Genomic DNA, 18,088 nt, shown 5'->3' with positions numbered 1-18,088 from the left:
CTAATTCAATTCCGAAGTTCTGTCATTCTTCATCAGTGCACAGTTCCTCAGATCATCTGATGATTTTTAATAATCAGTAATAGCTGACTTTTAACCCTGGCTCTGGAAACTTATTTCCCGTAAATAATTGTGAATGTATTCAGCTGGAGCTAAGCAGAGACAGGGAGAGTGGTCTATCAAGTAAACATAAATGATACATTGTGATTTTTAGAAGATTGTACATGAAAACCAAAGCATCCTGTTTTTAGCATTGAGAAGAAGTGGGGTTTGCATTTTGGTATTCTTAAGAGCTAGGAGCAACTTTCTGCTTTCTAGTTTGCTATTAAGGGACACTGCGTAGCCTGCACTTGGATTGAGTCCAGCACTGTCTGTTTGTGCTAAATTGTAGCTCTAATATCTCTGTGGGTTTTATAATAACATAAATAATTATAATGCATTGTTTTTATATAGCACCTTTCTCTAAGGAGCATAAAGTGCTACATGGACATTATCTCATTAAATCTTACAGCCCACTGGGGACATTGAGAGAAGGCAGGTAATATTATATCCCCTTTGAACCCAGCACTGAAAAGGAATTGCTTCAACCAAAAGTAAATAAAAGCAAGACTGAATAAAAGCAAGATTTATAAGAGGATATAAGGTTAGAGTTTAAAGAAAGAAATTGACTATGTTAGAATTAAAGCTTTTTTTAAAAAATAAGGAATGGCTTTCAAAAATGTGGAAGTGTCTAGAGTGTGATGTTTGTAGCTACTACAAAATTAAAATATATATATGAACACTTTAGAAATTTGAAAAGCAAGGGCTTTTTAAACCATCTGTAATTTTACTACAAGAACAGAACAAATTTGGCCTATTATCTTCATATCTTTTGTTAGTTTTATGTTTGGCTTTTTTTTTTACTACGTATATAGATTCCACTTAGACTTACAGTGCATATTTAATTTTATATTTTATATTTTTCACTTAACAATATATGTTTGCATAATTATAATTCTGAGAAGCTTGTATAATTTTCCATGGAATGATATACCATAATTTGTTTCACTCTTCTATTATAAGGTTGTTTCCACTTTTTCACCATATTAAATAACAATAAATTGAAACTCTTTCTGCATGAGGATTTTTTGTATTTTAAATTATTTCCTCGGCAGAAAGATTTCCACATGTAGAATTATCAGATTAACATGGATGTATAAGTATATTAGAGCATGACTGCAGAAACAGATTCCAAAATAAGCATATGAATGAGAAAAAGAAATAATAAGAAAATAAATCTATCTAAAGACCAGCTATGTTTATAAGTTGGCAAAACAGCCACTTTAAAAATTAAAAAGTAAGCATTTTTTTGTTTATGCACAAACAAATGGTTTGATTTTATTTTCCATCATGTCTTTTTTAATTTAATCACTTTGATAGTGTGAAATAGATAAAAAAGAGAAGGTTGACTCTCACAGAAAACATACATTTGTACCAGATACAGGAAACTAGATTCACTGGGATAGAACAGGTAAATTCTCTACCCTCCTGTTTTTAATTTTCATGGTCAAATGTTCTTTGAAAATAATTAGGTGTGTGTGTGTACACCAACACCAGAAGTTCCATTTCAGGGAGGTAAATAAGATTGTAGTTTTCTTATTAATTATCGAGGCATTGGGGACAATGAAATGCGCACAACTGTTTTCAGTGGTGAGTTGTTATATGGTTATCTGATTTATGCCCCAGTCATTTACCAAAGTAATTACCTCAAGAGTCAAGGATAAAAAATATTGGCTTTGGTTAAGGTAAACATTTAAAAAATCTTGATGTGTGATGTAAATACTGGGCAGCGAAACTGCCTAGCTGATGTTACTCCAAATGGCAATAAATCTAAGTGATGACTGGAGTATGAAGTCAGTACTCGCTTAAATATGAATGAGGCACACAGCCTTAACCGCGGACTTGGGAATCTTGAGGTTTTAATCACTTTTCTCAATATTCTTGCTGATCTTAACTCCTATGCCCATTTTTATCCATTTTATGGTTGAAAGCAATGTTGCAGATTGACTCAGGTTTATGTAGGACACCAAAAACATTTCTACTAGCTCACAGAAATTCTACAAACCATTCCTGTTTTTATAGCGTTAGCAATGGTGTTCAAATTATATGCATTGAACATTGTGGGAGTTCTATGGGCTGCATTTTCTATTTTACTGCATATTCTAGCAAGTAGGTTCTGTCTTGGGAAAAATAGGACTTAAGTCAAAATGTTACAGGAAAAGAAGACCTGGTGACGTGCCCAAGATGGCAGAGTAGGAAGGCCCTGAGCTCACCTCCTGCAGGGGCACAGCAAACTGACAGCTGTTTACAGAGAGATGAGTAAAACTCGAGGGCTACCAGAAAACATCTTCTACAACTAAAGATATAAAGAAAGAACCACAGTGAGATGGATTGGAGGGGTGGAGACACAGTACAGTCAAGATCCACAGCCCCAGGTTGGCAACCCACAAACAGAAGGATAATTACATTTTCAGGGGCTCCCCTCAAGGAGCAAGGGGTCCGGCATCCACAAGGGGTCCTCGGCAGCCTGGAAGTCCTACGCCGGGAAGACTGAGCCCTCAGTCTCCCCAAACCCAAACATTTAAAGAATGTTTGGCTTTAAAAGATAGCGGATTACTTTCAGGAGGAGAGCCAGGGGGCTGTGGCAAGTGCAGACTCCACTTTTACGGGGAGCGCAGAAAATCTCACATGTGCCTTGATTCAGGGCAGATGCAGTGATTAGAAAGGAGGCTGGATCAGACCCGCTTGCTGACCTTGGGAAAGCCTCCTGGAGAGGCAGAAAGCAATTAAAATTTACCCTGGGACGTAGAAACTGGCAGGAGCCATATTGGGGAGCTTGTCCCACCCCAAGGACACTGGTGCTGGCGAGCATCACTTTGGAATCCGCTCTCTGGCTTATTAGCTCCAGGACCAGGCACTGCCCACCATCCAGCCAGTACCGGTCCTGGGACACTTCAGGCCAGACAGCTAGCCCGTCAGGGACACAGTCCCATCCACCAGCAGGCCAGCTGCCTTAAGATTCCTTGAGACCCCCCAGCTGCCATAGGACTAGGCCCCACCCACCAGAGGGCCGAGGACCCAGTCCTGCCCACCTGCTAGCCCACGCCAACCCCAGGAGCCCCAGGATTCTGCAGCCCAAGACTCTGGGACACAGCTCCACCTATCAGATCTTTTTTTTTTAATTTGATAATATATTTATTAGAATAAGAGACAATATTTGTTAAACATCTGGATGAAAATGGTAAAAGGATTTTCATACAGTTTTCAGGCACTGTACACACACGGTTGTTTACAGTAGCATCAGTATGTGGATTTGGGAAAAGATAAATCTCATACATGTTAACGCCTTGATCCATTTGTAACATTCAGAGCAACTCCACCATTTTAGAAACACTAATCCAAACTTAAGAGAGACATATCACTAAATACCCCAACATGGTATATTTAGAAATAAAAAGGCTCTAGCCCCGAGACCCCTGGGCCCCAAAACTACTTACCAGCAGGCTGACACCAGCTCTGAACCCTCTGGGCCCTGACCCCAGGACCAGCCAAAGACCCCAGGACCAAAGGGTGAACACCAGCCCTGTAGCACCCAAGGCCATGACCCACCCAACAGCCAGCAGACATCAGCCCCAGGGCTACTGAAGTCCCACAGCAAGTCATGTCAAGACACAGCCCATCTACCAGCAGGTTGGTCCCACCAGGGATGCCCTGAGCCTCAGCCACACCCACCAGCAGGCTGTCACCAGCCAGACTCCACAGCCAGCCATGTCAGGAATCTGCCCTGCCTGACAGCAGGCAGACGCCAGCCACGAGACACCTCCCTGCCCATGAACCCCCCCATCAGCAGGCTGACTCTAGCTCCAGGACGCCCCAACCAGCAGCCAGCCGCCCCAGGACCCAGCTCCACTCACAGGCGGGCCAGAACTAGCCCCAGAACTCCCCAGGGCTATGTAGCCAGTTGCTTCATGGCCCAGCAGCCCTGCTCCAGGACCAGGACTCCCCTGGAAGTGCAGCCAAAGGACCCAGTCCTGCCCACCGGCAGCTGGCAGCCTCCGCACAAGGCAGGGTCTGGCAACCCATTCAGACCAATGACCAGCCCGCCTACCGCACTGCCCACCATGGTCAACCCACCACAACAGGAGGACCCCACATAGCCCACATAGAGGAGACCCCTGTAACGTACCTCTGGTGACCACTGCTGGGCCCCACAGGACATTTCCTCCCTAAGGCCACGTCTTCAAGATCACGAGACATAACCGACTTACCAGGTACCTAGAAATAAAAACAGCAAATCAGGCAAAATGAAGTGACAGAGAAAAATATATTCTAAACAAAGGAACAGGACAAAACCCCAGAACAACTAAGTAAAGTGGAGATAAGCAATCTAGCTGATAAAGAGCTTAAGGTAATGATCAAAAAGGTGCTCAAAGAACTTGGAAGAAGAACGGGTGAGCACAGTAAGAAGGTAGAACTTTTTACCAGGGTTAGAAACTGTAAGAAGAACCAAACAGACCTGAAGAATAATATAAAAAAATAAAATAAGTAAAGAATACACTAGCAGGAATCCATAGTAGATTAAATGACACAGAGGAACAGATCAGTGAACAGGGAGACAGAGCTGAACAAAAAAAAAAAAAAGAAGACGAAAGAATTTTTTAAAAGGGGGATAGTTTACGAGACCTCTGGGACAACGTCACGCATACTAGCATTCACTTTATAGGTGTCCCAGAGGAGGAGAGAGAGAGAGAAAGCCAGAGAGCTGATTTAAAGAAATAATAGCTGAGAACTTCCTTAACTTGCAGAAGGAGATAGACATCCAGATCCACAGAGAGTCCCATACAAGATGAACCCAAAGAGGACCACGCCAAGGAACATTGTAACTAAAATGGGGAAAGTCAAAGATAAAGACAGAATATTAAAAGCAACAAGAGAAAAGCATCATATATACCAGGGAACTCCCTTAAGGCTGTCAGCTGGCTTTTCAGCACAAGCTGTGCAGACCAGAAGGGAATGGCATGATACAAAGTGATGAAAAGGAAAAAACTACAGCCAAGAATATTCTAACCAGCAACGCTGTCATTCAGATTTGGAGAGATCAAAAGTTACACCAAACAAAATCTAAAAGAGTTCAGCACGGTTCATAGAACAGTACAGAGGTTCCTTTAAAAACTAAAAATAGCATTGCTGTGTGATCCAGCAATCCCACTCCTGGGCATATATCTGGAGAAAACTCTTAACTTGAAAAGATACATGCACCCCAGGGTTCATAGCCGCATTCTTATTGAGGACCTGATTCATGCCTCTGTTATAATGCTTTCATATTTTCCTATAAGTACTGTTTAATTTTTTTACTTTTTCTTTACATAACGAGTTTCTTAAATTTTGACTTAGATCTTTGGTATCCCATGGCCTTGTACAGTTTCTGACATGTTGTAAGCACTTTGCAAATATTGATGAATAATTAAACAATTGAATAGTTTTTCCTTCCTACTATATATTTAGCATTATGCTGGGGACTGAGAGAAATATAAAGACGTGTACCCTCAAGGAGCATATAATCAGCACATAAATGTGAAAAGTTAATGAACACCATGCAGCGGTGTATCATGTCGCCATGACAGAGGATTCCTTGGTGTTGGCACTGAGGAAAGTAGCCAAGAAGAGTTACATATTCCCCAAACCGTGACAGGGTGATGGTTGGGTGAGTGATAGAGGGGCACGGCCCAGAGAGATCGAGGTCTGTTTCCATCATTATTCGGTTCACGTCCAACTTGTCCACTAGACTGTAAGAAGCTCCCAGGAATCGTAGTGCACGTAGGCTTTTGTTCACCATCGTATTCCTAGGACCCGGCAGGGTACCAGGCATAAAGCAGAGAATGGCGCCCTTACTCTGCACAGTATTTTCTGCTCTTTGTGTGGCTGGATCAGTCCCATTCTCAGTTCTCAGATCAGGTATCACCTCTTCCAAGATGCCTCCCCGAGTGGCCTCTTTGTTACTCTCTTTCTCAGTCTTCAGTTTATTCCCTTCACAGCACTTACTACCTCTCATTTCATTTAATTGACACTAGTCTTTCATCTTTTGCCCCCTCTAGACTTAAGCTACTTGATAGTGATGACTGTCGTCTGTTCTAGTCCCTGTTGCATCCATAGCATGTATCAGAGCACCTGGTACCTTTCATTGGAGAGGTTTTAATCCACATAGTGATCTCACCCTGTCTAAAGTAGCTTCTGCCAACCAATCATCTGGCTTATTTTCTGTTTAGCGCTAATTTTCTGAAATTATTTTCTGGAATTATTCTCTGTGTGTGTTTACGCTACATTCAAACTGTAAAGTGCACGAAGGCAGAGTCTAGAACCAGATCTCCCTGGTTCATTGCTGTATTGTCAATGCTGCGTAGAGGGGCCAACACAACCAATTGCTGACTGTACAAATATTTAGCAAATAAAAGATGGTAGCATGATAGAAAAAGACAAAATACATTTTTTTTTTGAAAAAAGCTAAGGAAAAGGATTAGCTATTAGCCAGGACAGCAGAACAAGTGTTAGCTTAGAAATGGTGGTGGTGGAAGCAAGATCTACTTTTAATGAAAAAAAAAAAAAAAGACTGTGGAAATCAGAGTAGGAAGTAGAGAAAAGAAACCAACAATGGTGGCCAAACATCTCACACAATTTATTGGCTTTTTTCAGGCTCCATGAGACAGACAAAACAACGGGTAAACCAAGACCGTCATAGGGCATTTAGAGGCAGGATGTGCTAAATTCCTATTCACCATCCGAAGTGCAATATAAAGAACACCCCATAGGGGGCTGGGCAGACCTGGGTTTGGCGCCTCCTCTCCCACTTATTACCTGTATGATAGTGGATAAGTCAGGTGCCTTCTCTGAACCTCAGTTTCCATACCTGCAAAATGGGAAAAAGAAAACCTACCGCGTACCGCGGTTGTAAAGATAAGGTAAGCAAATACCTGTAAATAGCTGTGCTGGGGCGGAGCCTGTTTCATTTAGTGAATGTGGCTGCGGTTATTTGTAACAGTTCGTCATTTACGGTGCGTGGCTGGAGGTGTGGCAAGCAGACTATCTAATAATATGAGTAAAGGGAAATTCATCTCCTTACATTTAAATGACTTTACGGAGCATCTCTTTATTTGGGATCATAGCATGAATGCACTATTGATCATGTTATATAACTGTCGGTGAGGGCAGGCTAAATCATAAACCATTGACTTGAAAAAGAAAAACAGAAAAATAATCATGATCCTAATTATTCTTTCACATTGTACGTAGTGGAGTCTCAGGAAATACAATTGGAATCTTTCACCGATTCTGCGTTAATTAGCATGTCTTGCAGGTGCTCACACTGAAACACCCAAACATTCTGCGTAGGTATTGTTTCCAAAGAGGAGCTCGGTAGAAGCCCACGTTCCTGGCTGAGGCCGTCATGTGTCTGTACAGAAAGGCAAATGATCCACAATTAGCTGAAGTTTTTAATCTGCGTATAGTTGTTAACAAGTGGATTTATTATTTAAAAGAGAAGTGCAATATTAAGAGTCCTAGTACCTCTGAATTGGGAGTGGGGCACATCATAACTTTGTAACACAATTTGGAACCTTTCTCAGAAAACTAATTTCTGAAGATTCTCTATTGCCTGAAAAGTTTCATAATGATGTTGATTTGCCAACTTCTCTAGTGAGAGGTAATGAATCAAGTGCACCTGGGTTTATACAGGAAAAATAACATATTAATTGATTTATGTCCATGTGTTTCAGATATCCATAAAGCAAAGCCTTTGGCGACTGGCAAATGTAATAATTTCACGTTTACCTATGACTCACCAAGTACAATCCAATGCTGGAAGGCAAAATTTTATGTTTTATGTTTAGTTTTTATGATTGCTTTCATATAGCTTCTCCGTGCATTAAAAGTCAATTTTCAGAACCATAGGCTTACCAATTTTTATGAATAAAAATTTTATGAGAAATGTCTTGAGGTAGCAGAAAATTATTTTCTGATCATCTTTATCACCTTCCCAAAGTTTGCTGTTGCTGTGTTTCCACGTATGCTCAAGGATATTGTTTGTAATATTTCTAAATATGACACATTTCATTAGAAATCTGATATATTACACAGAGATAGTATATGGAGGGTCACCACCATCATGTGACAGAGGTGCTTTTCAGTTTGTTTACACTGATAATTGTTTAAAATCAAATATCAAGAAAGGCTTTGAATAGATTATTAATAATGTTGTATTTATGGAAATTGTATCATCTTCTACCTGTCATAATTATGAGCAAGAAGAATTAATCCTTGGAATGAGGGGCTCCCGGTAACACAGTAACTTAGTTCACTAACATATAGAACAAAGAAGACTTGAGATAAAATAAAATAGTTCTTTAAAGATCTATGCCAAGTGTACATATTTTATTTATATGATGTATAAACATATTACATTATATAGTATTTACATTATATATAAACATGTTACATTATATAGTATTTACATTATATATAAACATGTTACATTATATATATTATTTATATTATATATAAAGACATGACATTGTATATATTATTTACATTATATATACACACAAGAAAGAGAACTCTAAGGATAATATATGTTACATGTGTTATATTGTCCTTATAGTTCGTCTTGTATTTTTGCTCTGTCTTGAGTCACCTACATAATATAAATTTTTATCTTTTAATGATATGTGTAGCCACCATGTGTTAGCAGCACAAATCTCACTGTCATACAACTTCCAAAGAAATGTAGAAGTTGTGTCCTTTGAGGAAGTTGCAGAATTTGATAGCCATCACTAGTGGGCACTAAATCATCCCCCAATCCATCCTGTTTTCCGATGCAATGATATAGGAGTCTGCCACCAGGGTGCCTATGTATGATGAAAAATAGCCTCAGGTGAGAAATCCAAAGTGCAAAGAAGGTGGGGAGATAGTATTCGTTACTAGAAATATTCTAAGTTTAGAGCCAAATCTATGCATTGGTAGTAAAATTTCTAAGATGGTCATAAACCATCCAGAGTTAAATGTGCACCTCAGCCTGCATGTTTTGCAGGCTTTGTCAATGACTTGCAGGATGAACATAGATCCACTGCCATTTTTCCACTTTGCAATGAAGTTAGGATTTCTTTCTCATGTGCTGCAGGTACCAGAATAATTCTGAGAAAATATTGTTTCAAGATGAGCTGGAATATACCACTAAAAGGAAAGTTTTCATTACAGATGTAAGTTAACATCAAAAAGAAGCACACATTGGCATGACAATTAGCTTTTAGGTGGGAAGATAGTTGCAAGATTAGAGCAGAATGGAAAAAAGTGAAAAAACCTTGATGTGGTGCATAAAAATGTCTTTTAAGTCAGACTGACCTGGGTACCAATCCTTTCGGCACCCACTGTGCAGCACTGGGCAAGCAACTCAACTGTTCTCTGAGCCTCAGCTGACTCCCTTATAAACTGAGAAAAAGCTTACTTACCATATATATTTGCATGTGGTCTACAGTGGATCAGATGCTTGACACAGAGCAAATTTTTGACAAATATGAGTTCGCTTAGTCTGAATAGAACATTAAAATATACTCAGTGTCCTTAACAGGGTTTTCTTTTTCCTAAATAGCATTCTCAATAAGGGGGATGATCTGAAATACAGTTCTGGGGACACTGATTGAATGTCATCTTTTCTTTTCCCTACCAGTGATCTGTTGGATGATATGGGAAGAGTCCTGTGATATCACTGACCCTCATGGTCTATATCTGCAAAAGGAAGAGCATAGTTTATTAATACCATTTGATATGCTTTGCAAATAAATGTTTTGCATATAGCACACATTGAATAACTGTCGAATTAGTTGAATAGTGTGACACTGTCCTGTGGGGAGCTTGAATGAGTTACTGGGAACTTCTGTGATAAATATCGACTGCACATTCACTCTGTTAACGATATGTGGACTCTATAAACCAAGCCCACTAGTCACCTAAGTCTTTTCTGAATGGACCATGTCAATGTAAAGACAGGCAACTGCTAACACCCATGTAAGGCTTCTTTACTCCGGCATGTAAACTCGTTTTCCAAAAGGACCCTGAGGGTAACAGAATGTCTCTCTCATTGGTTTCCAACAAGGAAAACAATGCATTTTGGGTTCTTCTTGGCCATTGACCTCCAGACTAAAAATAGTTTCAGAAAAGTTTTCAATTCACTGAGAGTATAATTCTTCAACAACAAAATGTATTTCATCCTTTCCATCCCTCTGCCCTGCCCCTATATATCTTATTTTCCTAGTCTTTGCTCTCTTACTTGAGGGTTGATAATTTTTCTCTAGAGTTCAGAGGATAAACACTCTTGACCTAAAACTCATTGAAGAAAGACATGGGACGTCTGGTAGTTCAAATCCATTGCTCTAAAGGTTTTACTTTCTGTTTGTGTTCTCACTGCGTGGTCCGTGGGGGTCAGAGGCAGAGACTCTGTGATTATCTTTACTGAGAAAGATGAAAACAGAAGGAAGCCACACTGGGTCCAGAGCAGCAAGGGTCCAGCCCACTGTTTCTAAAAGTCTGCTGCATTCCAAACACAATGAACTTACCCTAGGGTTGTTTTGTTTTGTTTTTCAGAAAAACAGCTATGAAGCTTGACTTCATAAAGGTGATGGTCAAAATATTTAACTACTTTAGAAAAAATTTATAAAGCATATGTAACTGCTGGTGCCGTGGGGTATTGACTAACCAGGATGGACACCAGCCGTAAACAGCCAGTGCATCCTCGCTGGTGCACACCATTAGCCATTGCAGATGCTACTGAAAATATAAAAAGGAAATTTCAGGTCTCATGCAGTGTCCCCTATTCTACCAAAATTGAATTTATTTTACACTAACAAATGTATTTGAAGTGAACAGAATCATAGTCTCTCTCCAGTTACTGCCTTCCAACTCTGTTCCCAGTAACAGCAAAGCTCCTCATCAGAGTTCTATAATTATTACCTCTACTTTTCACTTCCCACTTTCTTTTGAATCAACTGCAGTCAGGCCTTTGTCCCCAATATCAGCTTCCTCTGGACCTCGAAGATCTTACCAAGATCAGCATCCCCCGTACTGCCAAATCCTGTGGATTTTCAGTCTTCCTACTCAAACTTTCAGCTTCATTCAGCAAAGTTGATCACTCTCTCCTTCTCGAAACACTTTTTTCACCTGGTTTCTAGGATGTGCTTTGTCCTGTTTTTATAATGTACGTCATTCTTTTTCTATTTTCCTTGCTGGCTTCTCCTCTTCCAACTTGTAAAGGTCAGAGTGCCTCAGCGTTCAGTCCCTGGCCCTCTTCCCTTGGCTTTCTACCCTCCTCTTCTAGGTGACTGCATCCAGGTCTGTGGCTTTAGGTCAGCAGGCGCACTGTTGACTCCACATGCACATCTCCAGCCTTGGTCCCTCACCTAAGCTTCCCCACTGCCTGCACAGCACCTGCACTTCATGTCTAATAGCGTGTTCTGAATAGATCTCTGGACTTCCTACCCACTTCCCCATCTTCTCCAAGTGTGTTGGTTCCCAAGACACTCCCTTCTCAGTCAGTGATGACTATCAATTACCAAATGCTGGAGCAGCTGGTAAATTCAGAAGCTCTGTTGGTGATACCTTTGAAATACAACTTGATCTGAACATCTGACCAACCTTGTTTAACCACCATCATCTCACACCTAAAATATTGCAGCCGTCTTTGAACCGGTCTTTATTTCCCTACTGCCAACCTACCACTTTCCACATCACTCACACTCCTTGTTGAGGTTTTTGGACACACCCATCTTATTTCTTCCTCAGGGCCTTTGCATTTGCTCTGCCTTCTAGCTGGTCTGCTTCTCCTCCAGAGATAGACAGAACCTGCTCTTCTATACCAATCAGTGCTCTGCACAAAGATCAGCCTCAAAGAAGTTTTCTGTCCACTAACCAACCTAGCACCCACCCCTAAGTCACCATTCTCCAGCCCCTTACCCGGCTTTACTTCCTTCAGAGCCTTTATCACCATTTGACATCATATTACATTGCTATTTGCTGGTTGACTGGTCTGTCTTCTACTAGAAACTATGCTCCATGAGCCATTCTTGGCAAAAAACTATAAAAATAGAAATTAACTTATTGCAAGAAAAACTAGAAGCTCTTTACATCAACCACCCGTGGGATATTTAGATCGACTTCATACTCCATTGTTTGTGAAGTGAATTTTTTATATTGAACCACGTTTACCCACTGATAGCCACTATTATTATTTCTTCACAGAGAAAAATGACCTCAATATTAAATAAAAATTTTACCAAGGACAATATCTACTCTTTTGACAGTATGCAATTAATTTTCCTATAAAGCCTACAGAAGAGATTAGTCATTCAGACAATTGAATGTGACCATTCCTGGCAGCATGCGTAGAGCCAGAACAGACACAGGAGCAGTAACATTTTGTACCAAATGTACCAATACAAGGAAGCATAGAGTAAGCAAGGGTTGGGTGCTATTAAGCTCCAGCCAGTGTCTGAAAAAGAACATGAAAATGTGTTGCCCAAAATCTTCCTTCCACTAGATTTTACTCTTTCCTTAATAGGAAAAAAATAATTATTAGAAGTTCTCATTTCAGTAAAAATGTGTTATATTGTTATTATGTATTATATAATTAATATACTATACAGTTGCCACTATATTATATAGTTAATATTCCAATGTATTATATAGTTAATATTGATCCTTCTTAAGAAGTGCAAAGTAGGTCAAGTTGTTGGTTGATGACAAATGGAAGACTTTACCCAAAAGGATCTATTGTTGACTTACAACCCTGTGTTTCTTTAGACTTTGCCCTGACTTAGTTATCAGCCACTGGTTATAGTCAATGGTTTATCTGTCCCACCAACACCCACACATAGGAGTCTCTGAGATGTCAAGCACTCTGTCCCTTGCATACTGGTGAACTATGTTGCCCTAGTGAAGAATATTGATTTCCCATTAGTCCTGGAAGGCATATGATGTATTTCCATTAGCTGTAAACACTTACAAGACTGACTTTTATTTTGTCCTTCATCACATCAGTCTGCCAGGACAGGACATCTGTAAATGAGGCCCAGTGCATTTTATCAGGCACTCTTCCACCTGGATGTCTAAAGGGATGATGCTTTCAAGGTGTCTAGATATAATAAAACTTGTTTAAAAAAAAAATCCCACTGCTATCGTGCCAAAGCCTCATGAGAAAGTCCCTTAAAAGTAACAAACTACCCTCACTTCTCAAATCTATTCTGGGCTGGACTGACTTGCTTTTTCTATGGGCACTAAGCCATTACTTACATCTCATTGATGTATGTTGGCTTCAGAATTAGCCAGGAAAATTCCTATTGGCCTTTGCAAGGAAGAAGGATTATTGATGAGGAAAATACATTAAAACACACTACAAAATAGGCCCTTAGGATAAGTTAGATTGTTTGGACAACAACAACTTCGAGAGTTCATCAGTATCTTGGAATTCACAAAAACACATGAAAGAGTCAACGTCTTTAAACATTTTAAGTAAGGATTTGCAGTTTGATTTGGATTTGCGATAGTGATGAATGAGATCTGTCATCTCTACTACTTGTTGAAAAAAAGCCTACTTCAACCAGAAAGCCAAGATTTTTCCCTGAAGGTTTTAAATCTTTTAAATAGCATATGGGACTCTGGAGAGAAAACTCCAAAAGGTTATGGAATTCATTTGTCCTTGAGGGAAAAAAAAAAATCGTGACTATTAGGAGGGAATGAGAGTACAGCCTATGAGAAAAGAGGAGTTGCCAAGGGACATCTGAGAAGTAGCTTGCTGCTTTCTCTCTTTTTCACATCCTTCATACTTACTGCAGGGTGTCTCCAACTCTCAGCCTTGCCTTGACGACCCTTCTGGATCATCCACTGTGGGAAATGGTCCCTCTGCATTTTTAACCCCGTGTTGGTTTTACATTCTCTTTTCTTGCTCTCTGACTTGGTTGGATGTGCCTCATGTGCTTCTTTTTTTAAAAAAAAATTATTTTTTTTTAACTATCTTTTGTTTGGGGGGGGGGGGCAATTAAGTTTATTTATTTATTTTTAGTGGAGGTACCGGGGATTGAACCCAGGACCTCGAGCATGCTAAGCCGGTGCTCTACCACTGAGCTATACCCACCCCCCATCACATGCTTCTTTACATTTACATGATAACTAAACAGTGTCTTGGATCATCCCAATGAGCGTTTTTGCTAATTCCCCAAACGTTAATTGCTTTATCTCACAATATTAAAATGTGACTCAGCTTTCTTCCTTTCATTATCCACTGTCTCCTTTCCTCTGTGATCCTTGGCAAATAGCTTAATCTTTGGGATACTCTCTGTATGATCCCGATACCTTGTTTATAGGGAAAAAAATAAAATAAAACAACCAATTTTTTTTCATAATAATGAATCCCAGTTTAATGTGTAATATTGTTTACAAAAACAAATATTTGTTGCGTTGCCTCTGTTTTCATAATTCATCCTGTTTCCACTTCGGAAATCAAAGCGGAACTGTTGTATATCTTTCAGAGAGCTCCATTCATCAAGTCAATAAATATTTGAGTCCTTACTATGTACTGAGCACTGCTTCAGGTATGGGAATATAACAGTGAGCAAAACATGGAAACATTGCATAAGCTTCCTGGAGCTTACGTGTCAATGGGGGAAGCAGGCAGTAAACAAACAAATAAGCAAAACCTACTATATGTCAAGGTTTCCAAGGACTTCTTCAGCCAAGTGATACCACGGCAATTTTGCCAATTAGGAGAAGCACAGGGCTGCTGAAAGAAATCAGGCACTCAAGATTCTTAATAAGAAACAAAACTATCACCCAAAGCATGAGTACAATTCTTCAAGCCACCACTGCTGTCATCTGAAATCCTGTTGCTAGGACACGGTAAGCATAGAAAACCTAAGGACCCTTTACAAGCTGGGGACATTTTTGGTAGAATGATGTTCCAATAATCATGAATCTATATTCAGTCCTGAAATAGGAGGAGAAGGAATTGAGATTAACAAAGAAAAAGACACATATCTGTAAAGTTGGCTTTTGAAATAATTTAAAGCTTTAGAATCTAATGCCCATAAAAAGGAGATATACAGATTATTACATCTGAAAAATGTTGGTATTTTTATTAATATTTAGGAATCTATTGTCAATTCTTTTCTAAATGGTTATCAGTACTTTTTAGTAAAATATAATCTAATTTGTCTCTTAATTTCTTCAAAAACCAGGTAGTCAGTCTTTTGCCCCCAAAATACAGCCTTTGTTCTGCTGGTTTTAGTTTTGGAGGGTAATCAGTGCTAGTACATTTTTATCCTCTAATGCTTCTCAGTTTGGGGAACTGAATGCTAGCTGGGGACTTCAAAGCTGTTTTGATTTCAAGCGTGAGTTCCTCTGCACAGGACCAAGTTCTTTCCCTTGGCCCCAAGGAATGGGTCTCAATGAGAAAAATGTGGGGAAATGATGACTCCAGGATATCCTGAGACCATTCTGCCTACATACTTCACATTGTCCTGAAACTGTGTCCACATGTGGCCCGTGAATAATAGGGCTTCTCTTGGATGGAATGGCATTTGGACACATCAGTCTGAATTATGTGTCCAAATGCAATGTGGACCCCAGTGTTCAAACGCGATTTTTATTGCTACAGGCAGAAGTAAACCACTGTGTATAAGAAATAAGAATCGATATATACCGTGGTACTGCTCATTTGTTTTTTATATGGGAAATATACCCATCTGAATAAAAATTAACTTTTTCTCATATGTCAAGCAAGATACAAGGTTGGAAGTCTGTTCATCACCATGAGCTGATGAGAACTGAATTGGGGTACGTGACACAATGTACCTAAATAATTCTCACATCACTAAGCCACAAATGGAGCAGACCTCTGAAGGTATTGTTAAATTTAACAGCAGACAGTAAGAAGGAATCTTTGGGTTACTGAATACTGATAACATTTCTTAAAGAACAAAATAAATGAACATTGTGTAACATGCCATCACAGGACCAGCCTGTCTCTACCTTGATCTTAGATCAACACATCTTGCCTCGTCATTTTCTTAATTCAACATTTTCATTTTGTGTTCAAAATATAATTTTAAAATTTATGCAGAAGGAAAGAAAGCCATGGCTCTCATCACATTTATATACAATCTGTGTCTGAAATACTGCTATACGTCCGTAGTTTGAATGGCAAGAGAATCTCAGTATTTGCTAGTCATCTCCTGTGAGTCAAATCTCCCTGCTCATCATTCTGATTGGAAACCAGCGGTCCCTGGGACAGTTACTTAGTAGAGAAGAAGTTACTGTTGGTTTTCTGGTTCAAGTGAGGGTCAGATAAAATATGAGGACCTTCCAAGGGGTGGAGGGGAAGAAGTTTAAAGCCCCTCACAGAACTGACTTTTGGTGAGAGATAAGCATGTGATATACCTGCCAATTAGAATAGATTTAGCAGGTCTGAATAATTCTAGTACTGAGTGAAAAACAAAGTTGTCACTTTTCACAGTTAGAGACAGCATGGCCAGGGAGAAAGGATGTACTCTTTGGCCTGGGTTCTGCTACATGTCAGCTACGTCATTCTGTGACAGTTTAACGTCTCTGAGGCAAATTTTTCTCATCTGTATGATGGATTAATAATGGCAAGCTTTTGTGATCATTTTGTAGGTAAATAAAAATATACATATGTCACCTAGGATGATGCTAGAACATTGTTATGTGTGTGATAACTTATAACCCAGGTGTCCACCGGTTTCCTTGGTCTTTAGTTAGACATGGTGCTACCTTACCAGCTCCGACCTGCCTCCACCACAGTGGAAGTCTCCCACAGTTATTTCTGGAGGTTGCCACAATGTGTTCCACATTGCACAAGAAGCCAATTTGCTCCTGTTTTTCTAGCCTCTTTCTGAAGCCACCCCATATGTCTCTTTGAGAGAGGTGTCCCTCACCACGCCCCTGCTCCTGGTGCCCTCTGGGATAACTCTGCTCTGAGCAAGGTCCGATCAGACTCAGGAGGCCAGTGCTGTGCCTTGGATGAGGGCAGAAAGGAGAAGATGGTCTTTGTCCTTCTTTACCTGGACCTTGAAGCATCCTTGTGTGTGATTGTCCTGAAAACAGACCTATCTGCTGCCTCTGCTTCACTCTCAAGATAAATCTGACCTTGGACTCATGCTGGGAAATCAACCATGCGGGCTGGCCATTTCTCTGTCTCCCCGCTCTGTCTCCAGCAATGTGCTAACTGCCATCCAGGCATTGTCTTGCCATCCAGGCATTGTCTCGCCCTCCCAAGAAGTCTGCAGGATTGATAGATGAAGAGACGAAAACCTATGGGGATTCAGAATATCATCTTCCTTCTTCTCTTACCTCCTTTCATAAGTACTTTGGGGTATCTCCACCCTCACATGCCCATTCTCCATTAGGATGAGCCCAAAACATATGGCAAGTGGTAGCAATTATTGATTACCATTCCATTCTAAGTCAAGTTAAGGTCAAAGTTCCGCTGATTCCACTGCAGAAGGATGCACAGTAGGAACTGAACTACAGAAACTGGAGTCGCTGGAGAGAATGTGGGCAGGGCGTTAGAAGACAAAGGAGAAGAGTTTTGAAAAACCAACATCTGACCACTATTAAAAATAATGTTGGGGATGGATATAGCTCAGTGGTAGAGCATATGCTTAGTATGCACGAGGCCCTGGGTTCAATCCCCAGTACCTCCATTAAATAAATTTATAAAAATAAATTTAAAAACTTAATTACCCCCCCAATTTTTTTTAATAATGTAGAAGGGGAAAATCTAAGAGAATTTATGTATCATCTCTTTTTTTATTAGTTCTCTTTGTTTTCAGTTTCTTAGATGGCATTAGATATTTCTTTCACACTTTCTCCCAAATTTGCTGACTTGACCCCTTCTTAAAAAAAAAAAAAAAAAGCCAAGTCACGCCATCTTCCAGGTAAAGAGCAAGACTCTCTTTTCTTTTTCCTCCACTCTCCATTTCCTTAATTCATCTTTCTGTCT

The 18,088-nt window shown here is 39.9% G+C and overlaps 1 protein-coding gene across 8 annotated transcripts in view; it reads left to right on the top strand.

The window, feature by feature from the left end:
• The window catches only part of TMEM117 (transmembrane protein 117), a 442,663-nt gene that overhangs the window by 407,120 nt on the left and 17,455 nt on the right, over nucleotides 1-18,088 (top strand). Inside the window, exon 7 of one of the 8 annotated variants that reach the window (XM_074375004.1) lies at nucleotides 9,752-9,881. The exons of the other annotated variants lie outside the window; for them this stretch is intronic. Coding sequence (XP_074231105.1) covers nucleotides 9,752-9,754 — 3 coding nt within the window. The 3' untranslated portion in view covers nucleotides 9,755-9,881. Of the gene's footprint in view, nucleotides 1-9,751; nucleotides 9,882-18,088 lie in introns of those variants that run through there. 8 annotated transcript variants of the gene reach the window in all.

Source organism: Camelus bactrianus, chromosome 12 (genome assembly GCF_048773025.1).
Source record: "Camelus bactrianus isolate YW-2024 breed Bactrian camel chromosome 12, ASM4877302v1, whole genome shotgun sequence".
NCBI lineage: Eukaryota > Metazoa > Chordata > Mammalia > Artiodactyla > Camelidae > Camelus > Camelus bactrianus.
The sequence above is the reverse complement of the archived record's forward strand: the minus strand, read 5'-3'. Positions and strand labels throughout refer to the sequence as shown.